Source organism: Hemitrygon akajei, chromosome 15, assembly GCF_048418815.1.
Source record: "Hemitrygon akajei chromosome 15, sHemAka1.3, whole genome shotgun sequence".
In the NCBI taxonomy this organism is placed as follows: Eukaryota; Metazoa; Chordata; class Chondrichthyes; order Myliobatiformes; family Dasyatidae; genus Hemitrygon; species Hemitrygon akajei.
The window spans coordinates 39,351,101-39,377,256 of NC_133138.1; the positions used below are offsets into that span (position 1 = coordinate 39,351,101).

Below are 26,156 nucleotides of genomic sequence, written 5' to 3' on the forward strand. Positions count from 1 at the left end.
CTGCTTGATGTCCTCATAATTCACCTCACTCCAATTAGATGCTTTTCTAACTTGTCTGTTCCTATCTCTCTCCAACTATATTGTAAAGGAGATAGAATTATGATCACTATCTCCAAAATGCTCTCCCACTGACAGATGTGGCAGCTGACCAGGTTCAATTCCCAATACCAAATCAAATACAGCCTCTCGTCTTGTAGTCGTATCTACATACTGTGTCAAGAATCCTTCCTAAACTCACCTAACAAACTCCACCCCATCTAAACCATTGGCTCTAGGGAGAAGCCAATAGATATTTGGGAAATGAAAATTTACCATCACGACAACTCTGTTATTATTACACCTTTTCAGGATCTGTTTCCCTACCTGATCCTCGATATGTCATGTTCTCTTCTGGCACCTGGCTGTTTTCCTCAGGAATTGGGCCTCAATTACCTCGTTCAGTTCCTAATCATTCTCAGGTTCCATTCACTACAAACACCTGCTTTCCATGACAAATGCAGTATAAAAATCCTGTGACCACAACTAGGATCTACAAGTTCATTGGTCGACTCGTGTACGAGCAACCTCGTTCCATGGTTCTTTGGACTATCAGTTCTAAATCTAGCATCGTTCCTGAATTCTCCATTAAAACCAAGACTCCGGGTAGAGAAAGGGAGTCTCATGGGGGGGTGTGGGTGTTGGGAGTGGACCCAAATGCAAGACATGCACACCGAACTACCAGGAACTGTCATGGTCCAGTCCGTGAAATCCGCATTCCGCTTCGCGGTATGGTCAATTTTCCTTATTCCAGGTTTTCCGGCTTTCCCCAACTTCTGTTGAGGCAGCCGATTCTTGTCTGGGCTGGCCTCAGAAATAGCTTCAGGATTCAGCCTTCGGTTGCTAGATTGTTCCTGTTCAAACCCCCTGTCTGTATCCCGTCTCTTCACCTTCCTGCCCAGAGCCTTGCCTTGCCTCGCCTCGCCTCTGCCTGGAGCCTTGCCTTGCCTCGCCTGGCCTCCGCCTGGAGCCTTGCCTTGCCTCGCCTTGCCTCTGCCTAGAGCCCTGCCTCGCCTTGCTTCTGCCTGAAGCCTAGCCTCGCCTTGCCTATGTCTGCAGCCTTACCTCGCCTTGCCTGTGTCTGGAGTCTCGCCCTGTTTGCAACTGTCTGACCATGTCTACGTCTTCGATAGGTAGGTCCGGCCGCTTTGCCGCTACCTAGCGTTGGGTACTGTCTCGTCGTCTTTGGTGTTCTGTATAACGAGTTACTGTCCGACGTCCAGTATCCAAGGAGGGGTCACGGCTCTGTGTTCTGTGTTATGAGTCCCGGCCCTACGTCCTGGATAACGTAACATTTCCTCTATTGCAAGCCTGGAATCAAACGTATTGGAAACAGCAGCCTGGAGAATTAAACTGTTCATTCATATTTTGGCCGGATTACACTTGATACCAATCTGAAGAACAATGATTACGAGAAAGAAAAAGGAAGTGCAACCGAAAATAACATGGTGAAGAGATTCAGTGGTTGTTTCCGTCAAACATCAGAATGGGGCGGAGATGTGATGTTTGACCTTTATCATACAATGATTGCTGGTGCCATACGGGGTGATTTGAGCATCTCAAAAACTGCTGAGCACACATAGGGAATGGAATGCCGAGGGGAAAAAATCTAGTGAGCGACAGCTCTGAGGCCGAATACGCCGTGAAAATGAAAGATGTGTCAGATGAACCGGTGGACTGACTCTAGCTGATAGGAAGATATCAGTAACTCAAGTATACACACTTTACAGCACTGGTGTGCAGAAGAGCGTCTCTGAAAGCACAACAATAGTGACCACTTCATTAGATATGGAAAAATTGATGAATTTGTAACTAAGTGTACGTATATCCATCACTAAATGCAGTTTCAAGGTGTATTTGAAATATGGACGGTCGTTTTGTTGCACTCTTTTCTACGACTAAAGCTGCATCACACATAATTAAAACCACTGAACGAAATCAGCATGACGAATAGACTGTATTTACGTCAAACTGAGCTAAAGCTGAAAGTTGCGATTCATGGGAAATTAATACCAATCTGACCCCAAGGGCTCTTAATGCATACTACCGTACCCTCAGCGGTTGAAGAAAATATAGTTGGGACAATGGAGAAAAGGTTTTACATCATGGGAATAGTAAAGGACTTCACTGCTATAACAATATTCACAGGGCTCTTATTTGTGCAACCAAATAGATACTTATCAGTGATATAATAATTTTAATGTAATGATGGAAGTGCCATCACCATCTAAAACACCAAAGTAAGGAGGGCATGAAAAGTATCGTTGTCAGTTGCCCGTAAATGCTGTGCACTATTCATATCGGGAAATTATTTTTCGGTGTCTGGGTAACTTGCAAGCCGGTATATTTTTCACTAACTTATTTGCAAGAAATTGCGTAGCATAACTTAGTAAAGTAAAATTGGATAGGTATATGGACAGGGAGGGAATGGAGGGTTATGGGCTGAGTACGGGCCAGTGGGACTAGGTGAGAGTAAGTGTCGGCACGGACTAGAAGGGCCGAGATGGCCTGTTTCCGTGCTGGAATTGTTATATGGTTAACAGACCATGAGACCATACGATGCAGGAGCAGAATTATGCCATTTGCCCTCTCGAGTCTGCTCCACCATTTCATCATATTTCATCCAATTCCTTCTTAGTTTTAATCTCCTGCCTTCTCCCCGAACAGGGGTTTCCAACCACCGAACCCTCGGTTAATGGTGAGAATCTATGGCATAAAAACGTTGGGAATCCCTGACCCCGAAAGATCTTACAGAGTCCAAGACCGACAAGAGGAAGCTATTTTGACAATATCGACACCAGAAAGAGGGAAGTTGTATTAGTTACATCTCCACTTCTCTTAATTATTGCAACGCTACCATCCCACACATCGATCAGCGCCCGATTTACCTATTTCCTTTGTCTTATAGTAACCACGATCTAGGATACTAACATATCTTTGGCATAAGACAGGAAGGACCAACATCTAGGTACAAATGTGCTTTAGAGAAGCAGCAAACTCCACTCCATCAGCACCAAGAGTTCAATATTAATATTGGTCATTGGAGCCGTGACGCAACTGGAATCATCACTGCGCCACTGTGCGGCATAAAGACGAAATTGATCAGAGTCCTCCAAAGCGTTACTCCGGTTGAAAGGCCTACCCGAATCCTCCACGAATAAATTCCAACTCCATCTAGCAACTAAAGTGCTGCGGAGACTCCTGAAACCTGAGATGCTCTGGTGAAAGGAAATTAAATTATTATTGAATATTTATAAATGTTTTAACTTTTGAGCGTGGTTACAGTAGTTCAGTAAGTGCAGAGTTAATTCCAAAGTCGATACTTGTGTCTTTAATCCTGAATATGCGACCCAGAATAAGAGAAGAAAACCTCATTTTCACGATAGTCCGAAGGGCCCATGATAGAGCTGCCGGGTTCTGCAGATAATGCGCCCTTCAGTAGTGTGGTGGTTAGAGCGAAGCTAGTACAGCACAAAGTATCAACAGCCGGAGTTCAATTCCTGCTTCCTCTGTGAAGCCTCCCAGTGGGCTTTGTGGGTTTCTTTTGGGTTCTGTGGTTTCCTCCCAGACGCAGCCGGCAGGTTAATTGGTCATTGTAAATTGTTCACTGACTAGGCTTTGGTTAGAACTGGGCCTATTCCGAGGTGTATCTGTAAATAAATAAATAAATTTCAAGACAAAAGTAATTTTAAGTCTTTTCAGGGGAGCTGCATTTATGGACTGTTCGTCCAAATCTCTGGATGAATAGTGTGAGAATAGAAGAGTGCTATTGTGTAATTACTGCAGAGCCACACGATTTGCCTGAATAAGACTACGAGAATATCCCTTTAATTTTTCCCTTGAATTACAGCATCTCAGCCATACGAACATTTCACAAAGTGAGCACAGGAGTATTGTGTTTTGATCATTTATTGTTGTCTCTCTTTTGGGTTTTGAAAACGTTGCCACCTACTATCAATTAAGCCTTTGCATACGTTCAAGTTTTCAGATAAGGCAAGTTATTTGAACTAAAATCCAGTTTATACTGGAGATTACAGAAAGCAACTGGACATCATATTTTAAAGATTCTTCAGGTAGCTGAGAATAAGCTGCTCTCGGTGTCGGACGGAAGGAACCAGAACACACACACTTCAGATGTTATCTTGGCATGGCACTGGGTGATTTCAGAATCAGAATCCGAATCTATTAACTGCCACACCGTACAAAAGTTAGTCTGGAAAGTAAAATTGTCGGTTTGACACTGTCATCTCAAATCTACACTTTAAAAGATAAGTAGGCAAGGACAAGCTCCATCTGATGTTTTCAGAGTGGACAAGTGAAATAAACTCTCCAAAATAAGATGGTGCTGCAGAAAATTTGGTAAATTATCAAATAACGCAAGAATCAGAATTTCAATCAGCTTTATCTCTAAATTCTGCTTCAAAACAAAGAAATCCTAAGTTCTGGTCCAGAGAGAAGTTCCACTTAATTCTTTGTTGAGTGAGTACTACGTTTCCAAATGCGCCAAGTGTCAACCCATTTGCCCTCAGAGGGAAGTCGGATATTTTGCAGCTGATTTCATCTACGTGTCGAAAAAAAACTTCACTTCCATCCGGGCTGTATTACACAGCTGCAACGACTTGTGTTTATATACAGGATAAGGCTTAATTCCTACTGATTTTCATCCGAACGACCACGTCTGGTGCCAGCATACCTGCTTAGTTTTCCATGTCAAATCTTTCCTTCTCGCTGTTTCTACAGTCGTTGAAGTGAATTATCACACATCAACAGCTGCTGGCTTGGGAATTTCGCTTCATTCAGGTCCTGCAAAGGTATGGTGTGGATTAGTTTGCAATATTATGCAGAACAGAACTAACAATTAAAATACATGGCAACTTCGTCTCAATTCAAATGAAGATCTCATTTTGTCAGTATATTATCGTACATTGAATAGCTGATCTAGATTATGATTACCACACCCAGGGCTCTTCCGCAAACTTATATGCTTTATGCGTAAATGAGGGCAGAGAGACTATATTCTTCAAAAAAATGATACGGTGGAGTCATTGGAGGACTGTGGAATGTTGTGGAAATTTAACGAAACCACAAATGCACGAAATGTGAAAGGACAGCGAAATTAAAAAGTTCAGATCTGCGAAGCTATAAACTAGCTGAATAATTATTACATGAGATTGACTACAAACTAAATTTATCTTACATTATCGTTACCATAAAAATGGATTCTGACAGAATTAATGGAAAGAGAAATGCATCTGTTCCTTTAATTTGGTAAATAACTTAAATATTACGAGTACATAACTGTTCCCATGCGCTAAGTACATCCTCCAAATTTACTGAACACGCAAAATCTGCCTCTCTCCCTATTGTACACCAATGTTCCTGGAAAGAGAGAGAAACGTGTTAAGTTGCGTGTCGCATTTCCTCTTTGCATTGGAGTCGTTGGAAGAACGACCAAACTCTATAGCGTTCCAGTGTTCTATCAGGATTGCGCGTAAAATAAAAACGGACAGCGCAAACAGTTTATATTAGCACTTGCAAAATAGATCAATCTGGCGTTTCTTGATGCCTAACTTAATAGAATTAATATTGTTTGAACTATTGACACTGGGTCCGGTCAGAGCTGAAAAATATAAAACTGAAAGCGAAATTAAAAAAAAAAGAAATAAAAAAACTGAAGTGAAAAATATATTGAACAACTTCTCTAGTATTGAGACATTCGCAGTACTGGAATTACTTCAACAACTATTCGCCGCTTGCTATCTTGACTGTCCATGTAGATTTTAACCAATCTAATTTCTCTCTTTGTTTGGGACTATATCGCCCTCTGCTGTTGACAGTGCAACTGTAGCTTCCTGCGCTCTGTACGGACAAATACAGCTTATTTGCGCTCAGGAAAGTCAACCCACTTTGTTGCAATCAATGAGCCCATCACTTAACCACGTGATTACAATTGTGAAGAAAACACGGCAGCCTCTCCACTTACTTAGAATTTTGAGAAGGTTAGGACGATATCTAAACTGATCAAAAATTTCTATAGACCTGTTGGGAGAGTATACCTACTGGTTGTATCACCGCTTGGTTTGAAAACACCAATGCGCTTGAACTAAAAATCTACGTAAAGTAGTGGACACCGCCCGGTCCAACATGGGTGAAGCCCTCCACACCACTAAACACATCTACACGGAGGTTGTCGCAGGACAGCAGCATCTACCATCAGGGACTACCACCCCCCACCTCCAGGTCATGTTTGCTTCTCACTGCTGCCATCCAGAATAAGATACAGGAGCTTCAGGACTCACAGCGATAGGTTCAGGAACAGTTATTAGCACGCTATTGAACCAGCGGGCAAACTTCTTTGGACTGCACTTGCACCATCAGTGTATTGTTCCCACAACGTATGGACTCACTAACAATAACAGTTCATCTCATATTTTCTGTATTCATTGGTTACTTATTTATATTAATAACTATTAGTAGCAGTAGTGTCAGTATTATTTATTTTAATTTCCTTTTTTATTTGCACAATATGTTGACTTTTGCACATTGGTTGTCGCCCTATTGATGCGGTCCTTTATTGATTCTATTATGGTTATTGCAATTATTATGTATACCAGCAAGAAAATAAATCTCAGGATTGTATATGGTACTTTGATAATGGATTTACTTTGAACGTTGAATTATGTCACACTCACCCTCGTCATGGTGGTCAACCACACGAAACCTTTAGAATATACAGAAAAACAAGAAGGCTCCTTTCGTCCCAAGTCACGTCAGCTTTGTGAACTCTCTTTGATGCCATAGTTGGCAAATCATGTCTGAATATTAAGTGCATTCATTCTCCCCTCCACGTAGGAAGTCAGCTCTTATATTTGGCGTATTGATGAATAAAATATTGTTAACCTGGTAGGATCCAACTTCATTTGAATTAACAATGACACCAACAAAAGCAGAGAAACTGAAATAACATGGACAAGATCAAAGGTGGTATAAGTATTATTTCTTTCTCATGAGAAATAACAGGTGGTCCACAATGACACTTGATTCCTCTCAGTCGCGAATTCAATCATAACTGTTTTGCTTCTGCGTAGTTTGGTCGGCAAAAATTTCCCTGATAATAAGTATAAATCTCCTGAAAGTAGAATAATGCGAATATTTCTCTCCGTTTTAATTTGTGATCAACGCAGAATTGTGGACATTGGTTATATGCATTTGAGTAATGCGTTGACGAGGTCGCTCACAGTAGGCTCAGTCCAGAAAATTAGGAAGGATGGGATCCATGGCGATTTGTCTATTTGAATAGGTATGGCTAACCTGCAGAAAACAGAAGATAGAGGTCGGAAAGACTTATTTTCATTGGAATTTCGTGATTTTGGTGGTTTCCAGACATCCATACTGGAATCTCTGGCGCTGTTATAAATGGAGGTGACACATGATTGTTAACGAAGATGTGTGGGTTGGAAGGTTCGCAGACTGTTGTGTTTGTGGATGTTGTAGATAAGTCCAATCCGATATCCCATTGCGTATATGTGCTAAGAGATGGCAGGTAGTGTTCTCTCAGACAAACTGTGAGTCATTCACTTTGAAATATCGAATGTAAAGGAACAGTACAAAACTAACGAAATACTCCATAACGGCGTTGATTTACAGAGGGATGCAGGGTTTCAATTCCATCGTTCCCTGGAAGGGGCTGCATGTACATTCATAGGGTGGTAAACGAGGCATACAATATGCCTGCATTTATTAGTCAATCCTTTGAGTTCAACAATTAAGAAGTCACGTTGCACGGTTATAAAGTATTAGTAAGGCTCTACCTGGAGTATTGCATTCAACGCTTCTCAGGTAATTATAGCGAGGATGTGGGTACATTGGGCAGCATGCAAAATGATGCTTGGATTAAATAGTATGTGCTGTAAGGAGCAGTTGGACAAAATTAGGTTGTCTGCCCTATAGCGGTGGAAAACGGTGAGAGATTTCATACTTTCAGGCTTAGATAGTGTCCAGAGTCGTCATCTGCCAGGGTCAAAATATATAATATTTAGAAGACATGCTTTGAACATGGGGGGGGGGGGTAAATTCAAAGGAGAGGTGCGGGGTAGTTATTTTTATTGCAAAGAGACTGTGATACCTGTCTGGGATGCACTGCCACAGGTAGTAAATATAATAGAGCGTTTAAAAGGCCTCTTAGATTGAGACATGGTTGTGCAAATTATGGAGGGATGTTGACATTGTGCAGGTAGAAGGCATTAGGGCACTAGTTTACTTGGGCATTTAATTAGTTCTGCATAACATCTTGGGCCAATATACCTATTAATGTTAGTATGCCTATGCTTTCAATGTTCAAGCATTGGTTACTTCAAGTTATCCTCGGTTTAGCATATGTACAATTTTAGAAATTATAAAGCTTATTGAATGCTTTCTTTCTGCATTGTCAGAGATCATCCTGCAGGCGATTAATTTATTTCCATTTAAGCCCATAGCTTGCACATTTCAGAAATATAATTATCTCTCCAAAGCATGCACACGAACCAACACGTCTTATCGCTCCATGCATTGACGCTCAGACGATGAAAACACACATAATATAATAAAATTACTGAAATAGATAAACAAAAAAAAAACTTTCAGGAAGTCTTATGAAACTGGGTAACAAAAACCTCTGCAGGAGGAACTCTGATCCAAGCCAGTTAATCATTTTCACTATTATATGTTCCAGTCAAAACGATTTTTTTAATAAAACATTTCAACAGCAATAAGGACACGCTGTAAAGCAGATTAGAATTCGCAAAACATTCGCTGGCAACAAATCCAAAACTGTAAACACATCTCAGAAAGTAGTATATATAGGACTCCTTTTCAATATGTGACTATAGTGTTTTCAGTGGACCTTCGATTTTGAACGGTTTAGATTTATTGCCAAGCTAGATACTTCGATCATTCTTACACACTATAATGCATAGGAATGTGTCAGGAGTTGCAAAGCAATGTTTAATGTGTTTTATAATTTAACGCATGGAGCTACATTACAAGAGCAAACACGAGGAAATCTGCAGATGCTGGAAATTCAAACAACAACACACTCAAAATGCTGGTGGAATACAGCAGGCCAGGCAGCATCTATAGGGAGAAGCGCTGTCGACGTTTCGGGCCGAGACCCTTCGTCAGGCCTACATTACAGTAAGCCGCGATCTCCTTTCATCTGATGTGTTTGTACACTTGGGAATCACTGCATCATCGATTATTTAAAAAACCGCAATAGGATAACATTACAGTTCCACCTTTATCTTTGAAACAGTAATCCAACATTTTGTTGTATTTTGCTGAACAAATTGGAAGCATAATCCAGATCTGTATTAAATAATGTCCGATATTAATTCTTACCACTACAGGGCGAATGCCTTTCAATGCGATAATGCATTTTTGCTCAGATATTAATACTTCGAGTCAGATAATTAGATCGTTGTGTCAAGATCGATTGTGCCATTGAACAATGGATTTGGAAAACACATTCAGTGATTTGTCTGAGGAATCCTTTCTAGCTGATAAGATATCAGGTTTGCACACCTGAGATGCAGTCATTGAAACATTTATTTTTGAGCATTCCGAAATCGAAGCACACATAGGGAATATTTACTTAAATATTTAATTGGATGTACAATGTGACTGCCAATAATTTTAATTGAATGCTGTAACAGGATCATTTTAACTTAGCATTTAGCTTGAGTCTTGGGAGCAGCGCATGGCTTCAAAAAGAGGAAGTCGCTCTTCATCGATTCTGGAGACAGAGAAACCGAGTAATGTTGCCCTGCTGAATCGTGACCTATCCGGCAGGTTCCAGGATAGCGCAAAGTTTCTTCCAATGTAGACCTTCGATTAAACGTAGTTTGAAACTGCCTACGTTTGTAATAGTTGGGAGAATTATACTCTTGGTTAATATTTCTGCTCTGCATGCATTTGATGCCAATGAGGAGAATGATGATCAAAAGAAACAGAACGGATGTGCAACCGAAGATTACGATCAGAAGTGTAATCGGATTAGGAAAATGCCCAGTATTCTTCGCTAAATTGCTACTTTCAGGAATCTTTTCAGTAATATTTTCCAGAATTGTAATGAGCATACTAACCGTGGTGGAGAGGCTCGGTTGTCCATTGTCTTTCACCAAGATGACCAGAGTTTGCGTGGTGGAATCAGACTCTAAAATAATGCGAGCTGTTCGGACTTCACCGGAATTTTTATCAACATTGAATAAACTAGGATCGGTAGATCTCTGCACCTGATAGGACAACCGAGCGTTCTGTCCAGAATCTGCGTCAGTTGCCAATATCTTGGCGACCAAGTGCCCTTGACCAGTTGACAGGGGCAGGATCTCTACCAAATCGGATTCTTTCTGTCCCGGAGGTGCAGCAATTGCCGGAGCATTGCCATTCTGATCTAGAATGATCACATTCACTGTCGCAGTGCTGCTCAGCGGGGGCACTCCACCGTCACGTGCTTGAACGTGGATCTGGAAGTGTTTAAATTTCTCGTAGTCAAAGGAGCGCAGCGCGTAAATTGTGCCGTTCATGGAGTTAATACTGAGGGAACTGGACAGTGGAAAGTCTTGCATAAAGTTGACAAAGGAGTACGAAACGTAAGAATTCTGGTCCAGGTCAGGATCAGAAGCAGATACCGCAAATACAGAAGCGCCCGGCTCGTTGTTTTCCATCACGTATACGTTGTAGGAGGGTTCAGCAAATTGCGGCGTATTATCATTCACATCTGACACTATAACATGAATGATTGCATTGCTTGACAGTGAGGGTGAACCCAAGTCCCAGGCTACGACAGGTATTTTATACTCGGACACTACTTCGCGGTCCAATGGTTCGCAAGTAATCAACTCATAATGATTCTTCGACGATGTTTGAAGTCTAAAGGGGACGTTCTTTGGAATCTCGCACTTCACTTCACCGTTTTCTCCAGAATCTCGATCAAAAACATTGAAAAAAGTTATTAAAGTACCAGACGGAGAATTTTCTGGAATTCTGCTCACAGCTGATGACACTTCTATTTCAGGTGCATTGTCATTTATATCAACCAAGTTAATAAACACTTTGGCGCGTCCTATAAATGGAGGTGATCCATGGTCCACAGCTTGAACATTCAGATAATAACTGCTTTCTTCTTCAAAATCTAGCTCTCCTTCAACTCGAATCTCTCCTGTGTCGGAATCTAAACTGAACAACTCGCGTAGTTTTGGTGAAGTTATCTTGCTGAAAGAATATGTTAGCTCAGCATTCAAACCTTCGTCCACATCATTAGCTTGGATTTTTATCACGAAGGTACCCAAGGGTACGTTTTCACTTAAGCTGCACTTGTAAACGTTGTGGTCGAATACAGGTGGATTGTCATTGATGTCCACAACCGTAATGAAAATCTCAGCTGTGCCAGATCGTCGGGGAGTCCCAGCATCAGTCGCTGTCAGGACAATTCGAATGGATGACTGTAACTCTCTGTCTAAAGATTTCTCTAGGACCAATTCGGCAGTTATAAATTCGCCTTCGGTTTTCTGTGTCCTTAGACTAAAGTATTCGCTGGAATTAATTGTGTAGTCGGCGACTGTATTTAATCCAATATCTGGATCTTCCGCACTCTCGAGAGGGAAACGTACCCCCGGCGCAATTGCTTCCGCTATCTGTAAAGCAACGGTACTCTCGGGGAAGGTCGGGGAATTATCATTTATATCCAGAATTTCGACTTCACCACGATAAACCGCCAAAGGATTTTTCAGCACAATTTTGAAAGGAATGTTACACACATTTGCGTATCCACATATATGTTCCCTGTCGATCCTTTCACGAACAGATAATATCCCGTTCTCCAAATTAAGCTCCATATATTGTCCACCGTTTTCGGAGGTTAGTGCAAATTTACTACCGGCCAATTGCGGTACACTCAAACCTAAATCCTGAGCGATATTCCCAACAAAAGCGCCACTCTCCAATTCTTCGCTTATGGCAAAGCGAATATGCCCAAAAATCAAATTCGGTGTACATACCAGAATCAGAATTGCATAGTTCTTGAAAACAATGTCGCTTTTGATCGCCGAACTCGCCATTGTTCTGCACAGAGATATTTCTCAGAAACAGACCTCTGCTCGATTATACCACAGAAGTGGCCATACCATGAAATGATTGCAGGAAGATATCTGTATTCTCTAAAGACAAATACAGTATTTATTCTGCCTAGTCTCTCTCCAGAAAAGCTCACTGCATGAGAATTACATCGCTTCTGATCTTTATTTTCTGGGATGTGGGCGGGTCAATGGATTCTTAGGTACGTTTCGGATTCTTATTGGTACACAGCGACACAACCAGTCCCATTCGATAATTGCATCGACTGTTCTTAAAGCTAGAAGGTTCCCGCAAAGTATTTAATATTGAACAGCAATAAAGCATAGACATTGATATGAAATTCCTTTTCAAATTCTATTTTCGTAAGTACTTTAAAACTTAATTATATATAAACTAAAGATGATTGCCACGAATTTAACGGCAATGTAAAATACCTCATTCGCTGATAGTACATAGACAGATTATCTAGTTCAGACTATATCAAATTATTAAAATTAACCTTAATGTACTGTTCACTGTCGTCGAAGGTTAGGGGAATTTTACGTGCTGATAATTGCGGAAATTTAAAACATAAATCTTGTGGGATGTTCCTGGCAAAAGGCATTTGCTCCAATCTTTCACCCATTGAAAACCCAGTTTGCTGAGAGTCAGAATAGTACAGGCCTTGTAAGCAATGTTGTTGCCAAACTCTGCACTGTTCAAAACTGAAATATTTCTCAGTGTCGGTTAACTACATTGATGGTATTATTAATAAAACTTGCTTCCTGGTTTTAAACAGGGAAACATACCAGTGCAACCAAGGTGTACCTTCTTCCCGTGGTCAACCATTGAACAAATTACATTTACGTGGAAATTATGAAGCGAAGATGCAGAATGAAGCTTTTGCAAAACTGAAAATTTATTTCAGTTGAAATTTTTATTGGATATACATCGTCTCAAAGCTATCCACACACTTGCTAAATTACCATATCCTGGAAGTTGAGAAAATGCGGATTTTCTTTTGCATCAGAACTAGAATACTGGACCTGCGAAAAAATATGTTTTAATGATAACCAAGGAACAAAAATAGAAATATGAGCATTTTTTTTTCAGTGAGTCGGTGAACTAATTGTGAATAAGGAGCAATGACTCAACGAATAGTGATGGGATACCCTAGCCATTTTCAGAAATTTTAATTAATGGTTAGTATTGAATTGTAACTAGCAAGAGCACCCGATATTACCCGTATCCAATGCTTTGAACTTAATGGTAAGGCATGCTGTTTCAAATTTATTACGATACCATAATAAGCCATTGGGTTCAGGAGTACGTGATGGTAGTATGTAAAACTGGTCAATTCCTTTTCTCCTTTTCTTTAATTCAATGCACTCCTGAAATTAATTTCATTACTTCGCATATTTTCGGCAGTGCCCCAAATCTGGCAGTTCTTTGCCATTGCCCTGCAATTCTGCTATATGTACATGCCTCATATACATCCCTGGGCATCCTTCGCAAGTAAAACAAAACAACAGTTGGAGAAAACTCAAATAGAGGGGATGTGCAGCATTGCCCAAGGCCCCTTCAGAATCAAGCTCGAACCGGAGACCCTGGAGCTGTGAGACTACTCGCTGTCTGCAGTCTATAGGCGAAATTCACCAGTAGCAGCCAGTCTGTCACCGTGTGGACAGATCTGCACAGATCTTTCCCGTGGCAATCTTGCTCCTGTCACATGCTAAAACTGGACGCGGTACTGCTCCAGATTACTTACAGTATCAGTACAGTATTATATTAAGAATTGGACAATACGTAACACCTCCTCCGTGAGATCTTGTGACTTAGCGACTGATATACTTCCTCCTGAATCAGATTATGTGGCTTTCAAACCACAGACAGGATACACAACAAATAAAGGCATTTCGATGCTTTTCTTCAACGTGTATAAAGTGTTGCATGGTTGCCCTGTCGGCTCTTGGGCGAGGAGTTACAATATCGCCATAAGACACAGGAGTAGAAATAGGCCATTCAGTCCATTGAGTCTGCCCTGCCATTTATCAAATCTCATTTATTAACCCTCTCAGCCCCATTCTCCTGCCTTCTCGCCATAACGTCTGACGCCATTACTGATCAAGAACTTATAAACCTCGGCTTTATGTATTCCTAATCAGTTGGCCTCCACAGTCGTCTGTGACAATGAATTCGACAAATTCGCCACAATATGGCTGAATAAATTTCTCTTAACTTCTCTTCCAAAGATATTCTTGTATTCGAAATCTGTACCCTCTGGTCGCAGATTTCCGCTCTGTGAGCAACATCCGCACGCTTACTCTCTCTAGGCCTTCCAATATTCGATATGTTTTAATCAGAACCCACACACGTATTCTTCTAATGTCCGGCGGGTTCTGGTTCAGAGTCAGCACATGCCATTCATTGATTGAATCCGTGACCACTCCGAGACGAAGGGTCTCGGCCCGAAACGTCGACAGTGCTTCTCCCCATAAATGCTGCCTGGCCTGCTGCGTTCCACGAGCATTTTGTGTGTGTTGCTTGAATTTCCAGCATCTGCAGATTTCCTCGTGTTATCATTCCTCTGAGCCTTTTTCGAACCTTCTTCACTTATTCGCGTACACCTAATAATTGGTATTATAATAATCGCAGATGAACCAGTGTTCAAGTTACTAAAATGAATTAGGACCCATACCTAAGATAAGTAAATAAGGCAATTTTCTTTCCTGCAGTAAGAAAGCTGAATTTGTTTCGACAGTCGTCGAGATTTAAAATAGTAAATAGAACATATTCTGATTTTCAAATCCCAGATTATTGAAAGAATGGCATAGCGAATAGAGTTGCAGCCTCACAGCCCCATACATCCGATTCCACAGTGCTTTTAAAATGAGATTGCACATTCGTACACGTGATTTAAATACATATTCCAGAGAGGAGCCGGTTAGCCGCTTAATTGGAATTTATGTGTTAAAAATCTAGTGAGATTTCATATCAAGGTGAGCACATCAATATTGGGTGGGGGTTGAATCAGAGAAAAGTTGTTGGTCATGGTCGCCGTAGGACCTATGTCCGAGTTGTTCCGTCTTTAAAAAAATAATCTATAACTTCTGTAATCTATAATCAAAATCTTAAAACTGACTGAGTGCAATTGGAATTTAGTATGATTGGAGTCTGCTCGCCGATCAGGAGGAAAACATACAAATGTCGCTCCAGTTTATTCATCTTCAGTCCGATACTCATCTTCAGCATTTATAAAGTGTTGTATTGTTGCGCTACCCAGTAACTGATCTGAGTTCTTCATAGCCGTGGATTTAGCAGCGTTTCTTTCCACCCTTACGTCTCTGTCTGCGTGAATTAATACTTCTGGACTACTGTTGGGCCGGAGTCTGCCACTGGAAACGATGTGTTCTCACGAATATTATGCAACATTGCACGGAAGAAAATCACAGTTGCACACACTAGAAAACGTGTTTATTCTTTTAATTTAACCTGGCATCTTAAATTATCTGGTGTCAATGGCAGTTACATGTGGATAGTTGACTAATCAATTGACCTGAAGGTTATTTAGTCAAAAACAGTCACAAGTAAATTTCGTTGCAGATTTGTCCTTGACTACTAACTAACTGTTTGATATGTCCTTTACTCGGGGAGAACTAATGAACCCTGTTGAAAACTACCGAGGCAACACACCGGGAGATTAAATACGAGAACTGCTCAGATCTGAGAACTTATAAGGAAAGTGAAACAAATTATGAAGTGTAATGGACTGGAAAATATAATAACTTTCTGATAATATCTACTATACCCTAATTTGAAAGGTTGCCTTATTGCCTTATTGGGAATACCAAATGCGTGCATAATTTCTGCAAATTAAACATAACGCACGCATTTCTGATATCACTTCCTTACTGCCTTACAATGACTCCGCCCCCGGCCCCTCTCTCTTTTTCTCTTTTTCTCCATACAGGTACACAGACGCACACGATGAGATATATGGATAGAGGGATAGGGACGCTCTGTCGCGTGCGCATTGATGGTCTCAGCGCTGCTCTGAAATCGCCTAACTACAGAAGAAAAAAAAACATTCGATATCCTATTAAGAGTGTTTGTGTAAAGAAAAAGCTGCAAGTTGCATCTATTAAAACATACAAAGTTGCTGTTCCGTTGCTTAATACCCAAACTATTTGGAATCGAACTTGCCGAAAATTCTAGAGTCAGATACGACGAGAAAATTTGCAAAATTGTATTGCACATTTTGAAAATTCAGGTGTTGAAGGCCTCAGGACTACTCCAAATACTGCAATGCTCCTCCTCCACTCTCTCTCTGCCTGGCGAGCCATATACTTGCTGACCCATCTTATGTCTTCTTTTTATTGGACGCATATTGCTTGTCATCTCGCGCTGGATCCCTTTGATGTGCTCTCAGCTTCTCTCAGCACACAAACGTTTTCACAAATTCCTGCAGGTAATGTTGATAGATTCTTGATTATTCATGAAACGAATGGATACAGGGAGAAGGCAGGAGATTGGAGATGAGAGGAAGAATGGATGAAGTAGCTGAACAAACTCATTTTGTTATTATACCTTATGAGCCTATGCTCTCGTGTTTTATATTACCTCACTTTCGTTGCAGTAGCGAAGCATCATAGTATTTGTGATCATGCAGCATGGTTTAGGAAGTACCAGCATTGCCTTTCTACCTAGTGTCACATTTAATCAAAGTCTGCCTGTTATTCTCTCTCACTTGCGGTGTTGATCTCAGCTTTGCCCCACTTCTGCGCCAGAAACATAATCAAAATAAAATCATGTTAAACTGCAAGAGCACTGTCTGCAGGGTTTTGGCCAGAAAGTCAACAATTCGTATTCTCCTCTTAGACTTAATGAGTTCCTCCAGCAATTTGCTTCTTAAAACGGATGGATCAGAGCTCATTCGATATCGGAATGGCAGTAGGAATCCAGTCTTGAATTCTAATAGGAAAGTAGGATTTTCCCCCCCCCCCCTCATATTCAAAAGAGCACAAGGTAACTGGTGTCGTTCATTGAGTTCATGTTGATACAGCTGGACAGTGAGAGGTCCTTGGTGAGATTCTCCAGAAAGAAAGCAGAAACATGGGCACTCATGCCCGTATCAACATCCGCTGTATTTTCGGTGAAAATGGAAAAAACCAGGAGCATTGCTCTCCATCACATATATGTTGAGGAATGATTCGGCAAACCGAGGAGCGTTATCCCTCACATCCAAGATCACAAATAGAATTGTTTTCTTATTTCCTATTGTCGGCGGACTCACATCCGAAGCTACAAAAGATATTTTGTATTCAGAAACAGTTTCTCGGTCCAACGAATCACTGGTGATAAATTTGCTATGATTCATCAGGGAACTTCTTGAAGCTTAAATGGGATTTTCTTCGAGATCTCAGAGCGCACTTCCCCGTTTACTCCAGAAGCGGGGTAAATTCTTCGAAAGCATTTTAGCGACAAGTATAGGATCCCTACAGCACGGGATTCCGAACAATACCATCCGTGAGTGTTGCTTCAAAGGATAGAAGTCAAGACCTGATTAGGTTGTGCTTATCAGTGAAACTCGTCCGAGGAAAATGAGGCCACCGAATGCACGCGCCGAGCTGTTCCACACCAGCCAGTGAACACCCTGAGTTCCAGAAGAAGAACAAGCGTGGGAGCGGAAGAAATGACGTAGAGGGATCCGGGAGAATAACTTTAAACTAGGGGTGTCAAACTCATTTTAGGTCACGGGCCGGATTGAGCAAAATGCAGTTTCATGCGGGCCGGATCAGTCGGATGCGTGCGAACGCAGCTTTCGTTGCCTCCGTTTTTTCAGCCTGCTCTCATGTGTCTCAGTCTCTCCTATAACTACAAAGTGTTTCACTTTACAAATTCCGTTTCTTATGAAGAAGACTGCCGAGCAAGACTGCCGAATAAACACTAAAAGCCCTGAAAACCTGGTACCTGAATAAACTCAGCATTAGCCATATCATACGCCATAGGCGCTTCGATTACTGGGGCCAGCTTTAATCGTAATTAGATATTATCTCGCGGGCCAAAGATAATTCCACCGCGGGCCGGATTTGGCCCGCGGGCCTTGAGTTTGACATATATGCTTTAAACTAAAAAGTAGGAGAAATGACCTGGATATATGCAAAATGTTTGGTCAACCATAAGGGAAAAGGGACTGCAAATATTACCTGTAACGCTTATTAGATATTGTACAGTTGTTAAAAGATTGTTTCTACAGCGATTGCATGGAAAATTGGGAATAAAAACTGTAAGTATTAATGCAACACCCAAAAAGAAAGAGCAAAGGGAAAATCATCTCTCCAATCGAACCCTGTCTTTCTGCTGACAAGGGTGCCAATGAATAAGGAATACACGAAGGAAGGTCGAAAGGCATAAGAAACCACCGAGTTCTTTAGCTGGAAACAGTGTACAGCTGGTACTCTGTAACGTTCTCTGGCGATTTATTTAAATGGTGCTATGCTGATTGGCTATACTCTGGGACTTGCAATTTAAAAAAAAGAACAGTACGGGAAGCCGGGAATATGGAACGAGAGTACTGCCAGGGTATGTGTATGGACTGTGGTAGGAAGGGACACTGGGCGACGGAGTGCTCTTTTCCCTTCAATCAAACAAAAGGAACCCGGCAGGAGAACCCTGGATGTAAGGCCCGTGAAATGTTTCCTTTCTCCATGAGTGAGCCAAGGAATGTCCCATAGGGAGGCTACGAGGGTTGGAGATGCAGGCGGCAAGGATCAGAGTTTCGAATAGACGCCCAGAAGATCCTTTAATGAGTGTAGAAGTAGATAATAAACCGATTCATGTCTTGGTCGATTTCGACGCTGCTCTATCCTCCGTACACCCCACTGTGGAGATACGCAAAGGAAAGAGAACTATTAAGACTGTAGTAATTGCCGGACTTCGTATGATGGAACCTTCATCTGAACCCGTTGAGATAAGAATAGGGGAAATTTGATAAATGAGACTTTCGTGACAGCGAACGTTTCGCCAGTAAACCTGTTGAGCCGGCAGGCTCTGTGTAAATTAAATGCTATAATACATTGCACACCTGAACAATCACTCTTAGAACTTCCCGGAAATAGGTTGTCTGAGTTGCAGACTATGATGATCCAAAAATGGGGAAGTAGAAAGCAAGCGGCCCTGTAGAACTGGGAAATAGCCAGAAACCTAAATTATTATGAATCATTACTGAAGTCCCATACAAAAGAGAGGCAATTTTAAAGGATTTTATTGGAGCATGAAAAAGATTTAACTGCGTGGAATTGAACTGCCGCTTTTAGAGATCCTGATTCCAATGATCAACACCGGAAAAAGATCAGCGTTCTTGAACGGCGAAAAGGTGTGCTAAAATCAACAGAAAGGGTGTTTTTCGGACCCGAAGTTATAGAGGCCGAAGTAAAATTAGACCAAGAATAAGAGAAACTTTTCTCCGAAAAGTCACAGTTAGCATCTTCTTAGTCTCAATTACGATACATATGAGGGATGATACGGTGAATATTTACAATCCCGCACCAGCCGCACCAAACGGGGATGGTACATTACTGTCCCGAAACAGGATTGGTGGTGTCGGCCACATTACAGGATAGTCCCTAACAGAACATAGATTTTATAGACGAAACCCCCACCAGAACCACAGCTGACAGAACCTGATGATATTCGTCGAGTAAGCTTAGAACTGTGGGTGCAGCATAAGAATCATGAGAAACGTGTAACCATTGTCGAACCCCATCAAATAATTTTTAATCGAAATACCAGACTACAGTCCATCAGACAATATTGATTGACTCCAAAAGCCATTAACGGAGTTAAACCTGTAATGGAGGGACTACTGAATCAGGGAGTCCGTCGGCCCACTGAGAGTTCGTGTAAGACTGCAATGTTGTCTGTCCCAAAACCTGGGAGGCTGGACGAATGGCGTTACGTGTAGGATTTAAAAGCCATAATTCAAATCGTGCAACTCATCTCACCAGATGTGCCAGATGTCAATGTGATATTAGCCTCCATTCCCACGGACAGTTGTTGCTGCACTGTAATTGCTTCGTATTCCGCGTTCTTTTTCAAACCCTTGCACGAGGATAGTCAATTCTTGTTCGTCTTTACATATAAAGGATGTCAATATATAAGGACACGTTTACCTGAAGGGTACACGGAAAATGCAACCGTATGTGTGGCTGCTGTCCATAACGATCTCCCAAGCCTGATATTAAAAAGAGTCAGCATAATGTTGCAGTATATGGATAATCTATTGCTGGCTTCTCAGACCCTGACTGACAGCAGCGAAGGCTCTATGGTAGTAAGGCACTGTTAAACTATTTGGCTACTAGATGGCACAGGCCGTCTTCATCAAAGCTGCAGTATTGCCAATCTACTGTGGCATATCCAGGCTATATACTATGCCGTGCAACCCATCGGTTCATGCCAGACCGTACCTCAGCCGAATTCAAACCACAAGGCCCGCCACTAAAAAAAGCAATGTCTTTCGTGGGGATAACAAACTTTGTAGACATTGGGTTCTAGAATACCGACTTCATGCTGATGTTCTCAGAACAGCGAGAGGGTAAGAGGTTTCTGTAGCATTGACCCAGTAGCATGGGCGATTAAGAAGACCGATAGGTGTCAGCAAGTGTAAAGCTCACATAAATACCTCAAATCCTATAGCCTTAGGTAATGCAGAGACCACGCGACTGCTAAATGGACTGCAACAGATGGAAAGGCTATCAGGTACTTATGCAGATAGAGTGTAAACCAAGGCCACGCCTCTACAAACCAAGATCTGATTGCTGCTGAGCAGAATGCCACGAAAATCGAGAAAAATAGGTGGCTAAATATCCAAGTGTTCACTAGTGTGATTGTAGAGGCATTCAGGCTATAAACCAGTGTGCCCAAGAAATCTGACACGCGTTCATGAAAACAGCACATGGAATGCGGCATGTAGGAATGGATGGGTACAGTGCATTAACTTCGACAATGTTTCGCACAAGGGTTAACCGCAACTGCAGAATGGGTTGTGTTTTTTTTTTGCAAAACTATATAAGTTTATTTGCAACATATAGAGGTAGGTAGAGGCAGTCAATATTTACAAGAGAGTAAGTATACTCAAATTAAAATATGGTTACTATTGTCAAGATGTGAACTCTGTCAACAAAATAACAGGGGGGAAATGCCCTGCAAAATACGATCGCCTACCGCCGACAGCGGTCCCCTTTGCCAATCCACAGGTAACTTTTGTACACATCCCCGTCAGTGCAGAATATAAATGCTTATTAGTTATGGCGGACATGTTCTCTAAATGGATGGAAGCTTTCCCTACATGAAAGGATAACGTCCAGTGAGTTGTAAAACTTTAATGAAGAAAATTATCTCCAGGCGGTTCCCGACACTATATAAACTTAATAGCGGCAGGTGAACACATTTTACTGGGAAATTGATTAAGCTATTGAGCCAGGTTTTAGGATTAACCTGGGTATACCGCCTTCCTTATTAGCATCAGTCATCAGGGTTGGTGGAGAGAATGAATGAAGGATACCCTGGCTAAGGTCTGTCGGGAGACAGGACTGAGATGGCCGGAGGAATTTCGCTTGGCGCTATATACTTTGAGGAATCAGGTAATAAAACAACCCGGCTGAGCCAGTTTGTAATTTTGATGGCGAGGCCTATGCCAACACGATCTGGACCCCACTTAATAAATGCTCAAACAGCATTGATTTGGACCAGCGAGAAAATGATTGAATTTGTCAAAACATTGGCTAAATGATTAAATTAGACGCCCGTAGCAAATGCATTACCTCAACCGGAAGAGGAAAACATCTTACTAAGTAATTTTGCTAACCAGAACCTCCGTAAATCTGGAAAAAAAGATCAATTGCACGCACGGAACCAAATGTAAGCGGGCAGTAAAATAAGAAGCGGAATAGCGAAGTTTGTTGTTAATTGTTACTCGGACTGCTGAGAATTTTAAACGAGAAAAATGCATTTAATGCTTATTTAGGACTTGCATATAAATACGCTAGCCGAGGCAATGTGTTAAGCTTTTGGGTGTGCACGATCATAGCCGCTCACGCAGAAGGAGGGGAAGTGGAGATATTAGAATCAGTACCGATTAATAATACCCAAACAAAAGGTTATGCGAAACTAGCGTGAAGATTTTGGATGATCTTCTCGGGCCATAATGTTACCGACAAGAATGCCGTAGGCAGAGAAATACAAAACAGTTGGTTGAATGTGCAACTGGGAATGATGCCTTTGGGATATTTGTATCCACAGTCAAGTCCTTAAGTAAGCTTTGATTTTATTTTATTATACAATTCGCTCACTTCGCGTCTGGAGAGTTAGAATCTATCCTACAAATGGACACACCTTTTGGTGTAAGGAGGGAAGAAAACAGAATGTAGGGAAAATAAACGGAATGTTACTTAATATCTGGAATGGCAATACAGGGAGCGGAGAAGAGATTTATACCTCAGAAACACCTCTTTCTATGCCAAACAATGCGTATGGGACTGTAAAAGCAAAGCTTACCCTTCGAAGTAGCTTGGCTGTTGTTACTCAGGGTATGTTGTTCCCATTATAAGATTGGTGAGCAAATTAGAAGATTAGAAGCAAATTAGAAGATCATCTTCATCTAAGAAAGACGAGAACCATCACCCAGTGTGAGCGTTTTTGGACGATTTTGTATCCTCTGTGTTAAGAGGCCGGGACATCAAGATAATCTAAAAATACGGCCTCTGTACTAGTAAAATTGGCGAATGAAACAACATCTTCTTCAGAGAACACCGAAACACTGGTTAAAGATTTGACAAGAGAAGTGGTACTTGTGAGGACAGTGGCTCTGCAGAATAGAATGGTATTGGACTTCATATTAACGGAGAAAATACAAATACTGTATATCCCTGATAAATCTGAAAATATTACCTCTCTGGTAGACTATATTCAGGAAAGTGTGGAACAAATTAAAAATGAAGATAGAAAATTCCATTATAATAATCCCACTGCCTGGTGGTCATTTGGGAAACTTAAATCAGGTTAGTTAAATCAGGCTAATAAACTCGTCTATTACGGGTTAATTTTAGTGATTTTTATACTTGTGGTCAAGGCTGTAGAATGTGTTTATTCCTGAATACCATGGCCTCCAGTTGCTCCTATGAAATTACTCCCACGAGTTGAACTGGAAGCTTACCACCCAGAATATGATGAACTCTATATAGGCCAGAGGACTTTACCCCTTGGGTATGATATCCCTTATCCTGAGGAAATAGAAGAACAAATATCCCGAAGAGGTGAATGAAGGATAAGGGTGATCAGATGATCATAAAGGAAGGAACTGTGAAAGAAATTTAAGAACATTAAATTGTGAATGCAGCCTTTTTGTCAAGCGTGACGAGTTAAGTATTGCTCGAGTCATGCGTCATGAGGGTGATAGGATAAGATGCAGATGTGGCCTTGATTGTACAAGCTAATAATATCTAGCAATTAACCATGAAAGTGATAAGGTATTGTTAGCATTTGTCCCAGAATGTCTAACTAGTAGAGAAACTGGGTGTAGACGAGCAATTTTAATCTTGTTTATTGTGCAGGAACATTTGTAGACTCGCTGATACCTAACAATTTCTTCTTGAAATCGCTGAATAATTTTACTGTGTAAATTTAAGATGTAACCTGACATTGGTGGAGTCTTAGGACAACGGCTTTCCGTGGTCACTTAATAAGTGTTAACCGTATACCAAGTTTTTGTCTTCATTTCTGTTTGCTAACGAGAAAAGGTATCATGGTAATTTTGGTAAATAAATTGTTTTACAGTAAAGTTACAGGGTACATTTTTCGTCAGATCCTAATCAATATGGATTGGAAACATATGCAGCAGTATGATCATCTGCACAGATGCATCACAAGGCTCTGCACTTAGCTCCATGCTCTACGAGCTGTATGCTTATGATTGTGTGACGAACTGCATTTCCAATGACATACTGGCGATTGCTCACGCCACCTCTCTCATCACTGTTGTTGAGCACATCGAATATGCTTTTGAATCGTTATATGGGATGTGGGGGAGATTAAAATTCTGGTTGAATGGTGCCAGAGCAACAAGCTCTAACTCAACATCAACAAAATCAAAGAGCCGATTGTTGACTACAGGGGAAGAAACCGGATTTGAATCAGTTGTCCCCTGCCCTGGGGAAATGGACGAGAAGCGGCTTCAACTGTAATTACCTTAACCTGTGCGCCTGAGCTACAAAATGCACAAATAGAAGAAAGCTTCTACGAAGAGTGGAACTGGAATTTTGGTACAAGTATCCAAAGTGCTATTTTAAAAAGTATATGGTCAAAATCGGTCTACTGCAACTGAAGTCTCGGAACAGGGTCAAATATAAATAAAGTTCTGAAATAAAAATGCTTAGCTAGAAAACTTGTCGAAACATTACGCATCTTCATTTAAGCATGATATATCTCCAAATATGTTCCCACTGTATCAAATAAGTGGCTTACTTGCATTGGCACAAAGATCTTCTCAGTTTCAATTCTTTGCAGATGAAGAATCACTTCTTAAATTCATCCAATGTCAGTCCAATAGAGGCGAATGACTAATTTGTAGATAACAACTCCCATATGTGGAATCTCAAGATCAGAAGACAAAGGAGCAGAAATAGGCTATTCGGCCCATTGACTCTGCTTCGCCACTTCACCATGAGCTAAACTATTCGCCATCTAGTTCGAATTTCCGGCTTTTACATTTCATCTGCATTTGGAACAATAGTAAATGTATTGCACCACCGGAGTCAGCTAGCTTTTCGGAACGAAAGCTAAAGGATGTCATGCTTGTTTATTCGTCTCCCAAGTGACTACCTGTCAGAGCAGCGGCGCTGAACTAACTGTAGATTGCAGTATCTAAGAGTTTTTGGCTCATCTTCATTCTCCCGCTGGACTCTGTTTGTGGACAATGTGCATTAGCACACCCCGACTACTCCGCCATTTCACTTGGCCTTCCAAATGGACGGAGTTTCTAGGACAGTCTGCAACATACCACAGAAGAGCAACCACAGTTAAACATACCAGAAAAATTACCCGAATTTTAAATTCAGATTGTCTACTGTCAATGACAGTAATGGATACACAATTTGGATAGTTAATCAAAAAGACAAGCTAAGCTTAATATCTTCAAATGGCCATTACCACTTAATTTGTGAAATTGTCTTTGAATTCTGCCCAATGGACGAGGATAATGGAGAACTGATGAACATTGTGGAAATCCACCAGGGATATTCTGACAGAACAGGGATTGAGTGCGCAGGAATCATAACAAACTGCAAACGTTCAGTTATAAACTAAAATAGAAGATGAAATAATCCTGAACAATAAGGTACAGAGAGCGGAAAGAATACAAGCTGGCAGAGGAACAGTGAAACCAAGTGAGTGATGAGGTGGGTGATTTGGGGAGGGTGGATGAAGCAAGACGTGGAGAGGGATTAGGAGGAACAGACAGAGGCCTGAACAAGAAGGAACCTGGTAGAGTGGATAGTGGACTAGGGTAGAAAAGGAAAGAGGTGTGGGTGGAACAGAGAAACGTGTTGGGCAGGTGAGGAGGAGAAGGGGTGAAAGGGTAACCACAATGGGGAATGGGAAAAAAAGAGAAAAGGAGGGAGGGGTATGAAATTACCGGAGGTTTCAAAAATTGATATTCATGCCATCATAATGAAGAAGAATCACTAACGCTTCTCTCACCAACATCTCCTTTATTTCCCGGACATCCGCGCTCACCCTTTCTCCCTGCCTACTTAACAGGGACATGATTCCTCTTGTCCTCATCTGCCACTCCATGGAAATCCGCATCCAACATATCATTCTCCGCAATTTCTGACATCTTCAACGGAATCCTAACACAAAACACATTGGTACACCCCACCTCACACCCCACCCCACCCGCAACCGAGAGTAATGTCACACTTGTGCATTCTCACCGCCCTCACCTCTATTCATGGGACCATGTAGTCCTTCCAGGT

The 26,156-nt window shown here is 41.4% G+C and overlaps 1 protein-coding gene across 2 annotated transcripts; it reads right to left on the minus strand.

Annotated features, from left to right (window-relative positions):
• Positions 1 to 4,556: 4,556 nt before the first annotated feature.
• Positions 4,557 to 12,263, minus strand: LOC140739256 (protocadherin gamma-C5-like). Of its 2 annotated transcripts, XM_073067398.1 has the most exons (2): positions 10,158 to 12,263; positions 4,557 to 4,839 (listed from the first exon to the last, which is right to left on the minus strand). In XM_073067398.1, exons 1-2 carry the CDS (start codon positions 12,129 to 12,131, stop codon positions 4,771 to 4,773), a joined length of 2,043 nt encoding a protein of 680 aa, XP_072923499.1. In that variant the 5' UTR covers positions 12,132 to 12,263; the 3' UTR covers positions 4,557 to 4,770. The 2 variants fall into 2 exon arrangements, with proteins under 2 accessions (XP_072923499.1, XP_072923498.1); XM_073067397.1 differs by lacking the exon at positions 4,557 to 4,839 and having other exon boundaries at positions 8,715 to 12,263.
• Positions 12,264 to 26,156: the final 13,893 nt, after the last annotated feature.